The sequence below is a fragment of the Octodon degus genome, unplaced genomic scaffold (genome assembly GCF_000260255.1).
Source record: "Octodon degus isolate 3935 unplaced genomic scaffold, OctDeg1.0 scaffold00148, whole genome shotgun sequence".
In the NCBI taxonomy this organism is placed as follows: domain Eukaryota; kingdom Metazoa; phylum Chordata; class Mammalia; order Rodentia; family Octodontidae; genus Octodon; species Octodon degus.
This window is the reverse complement of record NW_004524724.1, coordinates 3,548,739-3,553,517: the sequence shown is the minus strand read 5'-3', so window position 1 is coordinate 3,553,517 and position 4,779 is coordinate 3,548,739. Positions and strand designations below refer to the sequence as shown.

At 44.5% G+C, this 4,779-nt stretch overlaps 1 protein-coding gene across 1 annotated transcript; it reads right to left on the bottom strand.

Annotated features, from left to right (window-relative positions):
- Positions 1-1,789: 1,789 nt before the first annotated feature.
- Positions 1,790-3,933, bottom strand: LOC101567554 (heterogeneous nuclear ribonucleoprotein H). Its single transcript, XM_023702351.1, has 2 exons — positions 2,514-3,933; positions 1,790-2,463 (listed from the first exon to the last, which is right to left on the bottom strand). Exons 1-2 carry the CDS (start codon positions 3,870-3,872, stop codon positions 2,344-2,346), a joined length of 1,479 nt encoding a protein of 492 aa, XP_023558119.1. The 5' UTR covers positions 3,873-3,933; the 3' UTR covers positions 1,790-2,343.
- Between the last annotated feature and the right edge of the window lie 846 nt (positions 3,934-4,779).

Here is a 4,779-nt window from a genome sequence, read left to right as displayed (position 1 = left end):
GTTTCCCCTACTTCCTGTTTCTAAATTATAAGACATAGCTTTATGCAGTCTCCACGTGGTGTGAATGCCAAGCACTTGGCTCCAGTGACAGCAACAGTGGTGCTGATCACGAGTGCTCGCCTGCGGCCACCGGGGGCACTAGCCCAGGATTCGCCAGCGCCACGCCTAAGTGAGATGCCCTTCTACCAATGTCGCCACCGGGTAGCGCTCTCCAGAATCACCACTCCAGCCCAGCCTGTTGGCGAGGCCAGAATAACTCTACCATGCTGGTATTTGGGTTATGCTGTACCGATACGATGCCTCTTCTACACTGTGCCCGGCACACGTGAGCGTAAGCCTGTACGGACATTACCTTTTTCAGCTCTGGGTAGCGAATATATCTTGATCATGCTCAAGGCCAACCACCGACTAAGTCTGGTTTTCTTAGAAGGAAATTTGTGCATTTTGCACTATATAGTTGCTATTTGGCAAAGCTACCAAGCAGAAGATTGGAGCTGTGAATCCAATGAGCTCCTTGATTTTATGAATTTTCTGACGTATTCATTATTGTCTTTTCATAGTCACATACTCTTTCTATTTCACTGTTGTTTTCTTCATCATTTGTCTAGCATATACTTTTGTCTGGCTTTTCCTGGGAAGGCTTGAGATAGGAGCTGCTTTGTTATCACTCTCAATATTCTTTGAGTAGGGACTTTTCCTAGGTTACTTTTGTGTGCTGCTCGTAACAACCTACTCGCTGGAGCAGCCACTCTGCTCTTTGTACAGTCTGGTTGGCCTTGAGCATGCTGAGTGTCTCAGTTCCTCTTCTCTCGTTGCTGGGACAAATACCCGACACCCGAAATGAAGGAAGGAAAGGATTATTTAGCTCACAGTCAGTGGAGGTTTCAGTCCATACCCAGCTGGCTCCAAGGCAGAGTGGTACATGGCGGAGGGCAACTGGTCATGGCAGCAGCAACAGAGCATAGAGCAAAGAGAGTGGTGGCATCAATGGCTACCGAGAGCAAGCCTGTCTCCCTTATGTTGCATTCAGACTATGGGCCAAGGTGGGTGTAGCATTCACACCCATAATCCCAGCAGCACTCACACCCATAATCCAGCAGCACTCACACCCATAATCCCAATGGATCATGGGTTAATCACAAACTCTAGAAGTCTTCCTCATGACTGCATGAGGCTTTGGGGGGACAATTAGACACAAACCATAGCACTCAGTAGTCATCATTTGGACTTTACAATTGAAGTAACTAAGGCTCAGCTAGGTACAGTGGCTTACATAAGGTGCCACAGTCCATAAGTGCCACGGTATGTCTTGTATACAAATTTGTTGGACTCTGTTACATATACTGGCTGATTTTCTCCTTTCACTAACAACAAGAGATGACATTTTGGGGACACTTAATTTGTACTTGTTTTACCCATTTGACAAGTACTATCTCATTTGATTTTTAAATAGCCTTACAAAAATAGGTACTATTGTAACTGTTATTTTGGAAAAGGAGGATGGAGGCACAGAGAAGCCAGGCAGTGAGTCAGAATCTTATACCTCGCTGCTCGCGGAGGCTACAGAAGTACAGGAGGTGCAGTCGGGACTCCCGTGTCCACACAAGGGACTGGGACTTGGAGAGGTGCATCATCTTTCTCCATTTGCAGAGCCGCTAAGCGGCACAGTTGGATTGCACCAACTCTGCTTCCAAATTTTATAAGAGTAGGATAAGAATTTTTTTTTTTAAAAGATTTATTTGACAAGTTTTACTTAGCGCAATACACCTAAAAGGAAATCGCAATACAATGAGTTTTATATCAAGGCCTCAGAATTTCATACAAACGTCAAGACCAAATTCTAAGGTATTGGTATTGCGTCTCAAAAATTCCCCATTAACTTAAGAAAAAAACTTACGTGCCTTACAGGTTATTAAATGAAACTAGAATTAACATGCCAAATATTTCTTTGAATTGTAGACACAGCTCCTAAATTGTACAAAACAGCATGTCTTTCAACATGCATCCAAACAGTGTTCCATGTAATGTAGAAGAGCAACATTTAACATAATTCAACTGCTTTAACCTAAATAACACTGCTTAAGTACATCCTACAATATATAACTACCTTGAGAAAAGCTGAAAATTGTTTAACAGTTACACAGCCTACTCATCTTCAATGTTATATCCTGGATAACTTGTGTTCAAAAAATATTGAACCTTGAGTCTTTAAAACAATCCTAATTTCCAATGGTAGGAGTAAGCACAAATCACAAGGCTGGTTTGCGAAAACTGTTAAACCAAATGAAGGTTTTTTTTTTTTTCTTTTAAAAAAGTTGGCCAAGAGTCAGTGACCAGGGCCAGTTACAGTGCCCAGCCACCACTCACAGTGGACATGCCCGACACCCCTCCCATGCCATTCACACCCACAGATGCACGGCTTCCACTACTGTAGTAGCTGCTGTTCACTGCTCCTTGGCTACCTATGCAATGTTTGATTGAAAATCACTGGAGTTTTCCTGTAAAACTTGGTCGTATCCACTCATGCTGCTCTGGCCACCATAGCCACCTCCGTAGCCACCACTCAGCTGCTGGCTGGCTGGGCCACCGTAACTGGACTGGTTTGACAAGCCCATGCCTCCCATCATTTGGCTACCATAAGCACCACCGCTTGCTCCTGCTGTAGAATTCAAGAAGAGTTCTACATATCTGTGTTCGTAAGCACCACTGCTTGCTCCTGCTGTAGAATTCAAGAAGAGTTCTACATATCTGTGTTCGTAAGCACCACCGCTTGCTCCTGCTGTAGAATTCAAGAAGAGTTCTACATATCTGTGTTGCATATTTGCTTTGTCTTTTGACATAGCTGCAACAGCATCTTCATGAGTTGCAAATTCAACATCTGCTTCACCAGTTACTCTCCCATCAGGACCAATCTCAATGTGTACTCTCACAGGGTTGAGTGGCGAAAAAAAATTATAAATATCATTCTCAGTAGCTCGGTAAGGTAATCCTCTCATGTGTACACAATGTCCGGTTGTGCTCTGGAAAGTAGATCCACCATCCCCATGTCTGTGATCAGACATTCCTGAAAAACAGTAATTGAGGTCTCTTCCAAATCTATCTGACCCAAATCCATAGCCATCATTATAGCCGTTATAATCATCATAGCCTCCATAGCCTCCGCCGTAAGCACCACGCCTCATCCTCTCAAAGCCAGCGCCTCTGCCAATGCTGTTATACCCTCTGCCAGCCCCAGGTCTGTCATAGGGACCTGGCCGCTGCATGGCCATAAGCTTTCGTGGTGGATCATAGTGAGTTCTAACTTCAGCCCGACTGCTCTTAAAGATCTCAATATACCTGTGCCCTATTCTTTCCTTGTGTTTCTTTAGAGCCTTTTCAGCTATTTCCTGTGAAGCAAACTGCACGAAGGCCTCCCCTGTACTCCTCCCCTGGAAGTCCACCGGCAATGTTATCCCATTTGGCACGATTTCCAACCCTGAGAAAAACTGAACAATTTCTTCCTTGCTACATCCAAAGGGGAGTCCTCTAAGCCGTACAAAGCCATCATTGGCCGTGTCAGGACTATTTGGACCAGTATGCTTCAACACCCAATCCATTTCAACGTTGTTTGACTTGAATACTTCAACGTATCTGTGTCCCATAGTTTCTCTGTCTTTTTTCAGGGCCAATTTGACTTCATCTTCTGATTCAAGTTCAACAAAAGCCTCGCCACTCTGTCTGCCTTCTCTGGTGTAGATGAAACGAATACCTTGAGCCCCATTTTGAATTTTGCAGTCGGAGAAGAACCGCTGCACCTCGTCGGCCGAGCAGGACCAGGGCAAGCCCCGCACCTTCACCACGAACCCCTCTCCGCCTTCCGTGCCCAGCATCATGGTCTCCTGGGGGATCCCGGGTCCCAGCAGGCTACACACACAAGCACGGCGCTCCTGAGGAGAAATGCGAATTTTTTGTTTTTGCAAGTAGAGTTCTTAATGGTTCTCGAAAGGTGTTAGAGTACTAGAAAAAGGACTCTGAGCGTTTCCTGTGTCTAAAACTTAAATGAAGTGAAGGCGAGAGATGTAGAGGAAAGACGTTAAGAACACCAAAGAGCTGCTGCACGCCATGAAGGGCAGCTGCGTTCCGCTGAGCACCGCGGTGAGAGGCCGCCCAGCCAGCACGCAGGAGCTGGGAGCCAGACTGCTCTTGGGGAGCAAATGCCACTAGCCATGGTGAAGATGCTTCCTAATCTGCGCATTAAGTATAACCTTTTAGGGCTATATCCTTCCTATTCCTTTTTCTCCAGGTGTAGTAGCCAAATGCCTCTGGTCACTTTTTTTTTTTTTTTTTTTTACATGTTTGAAATACAAATAGTCATGACATTATCGATATAATGTCATGAATTTGTAACCCCCAAGTTTAAGAATCTGCAAATTTAAAAATGCATCTCAGAACTTCAGACTTCTCCCGGGCCTTTTCTTTTTAGGAGTATTAGCGATGAAAGCATTATTATTTAGAGAGCATTTGGTTTTAGTCTTGACTACCTGGGAGTGAGCTACTGTCTCTGGTAGCTGTGGTTTCACCTGACAGACGCTCTGTCCTTATTTGTATGTGTGTCATGTGGGACAACAACAAAATCTCAGATAAAGTAATAATAATGGAGAAATTACTCTGTGGCTGAGGTCAGATATCAATTTTAAAACTCTATCAGGTATTATTTCTTTAAAATAGACAAAGAAATTAGACTGGCTGAACATTGCTGCGGCTGCCCACCTGAAGGAGGCTGCTGTTACACTTACACTG

Coding starts and splice junctions, on each gene's coding strand:
- LOC101567554 (XM_023702351.1), bottom strand. CDS start 3,872: ATGATGCTGGGCACGGAAGGCGGAGAGGGGTTCGTGGTGAAGGTGCGG. Junction 2,464..2,513: donor AGAGCAGCATGAGTGGATAC/GACCAAGTTTTA, acceptor AAACATTGCATA/GGTAGCCAAGGAGCAGTGAA.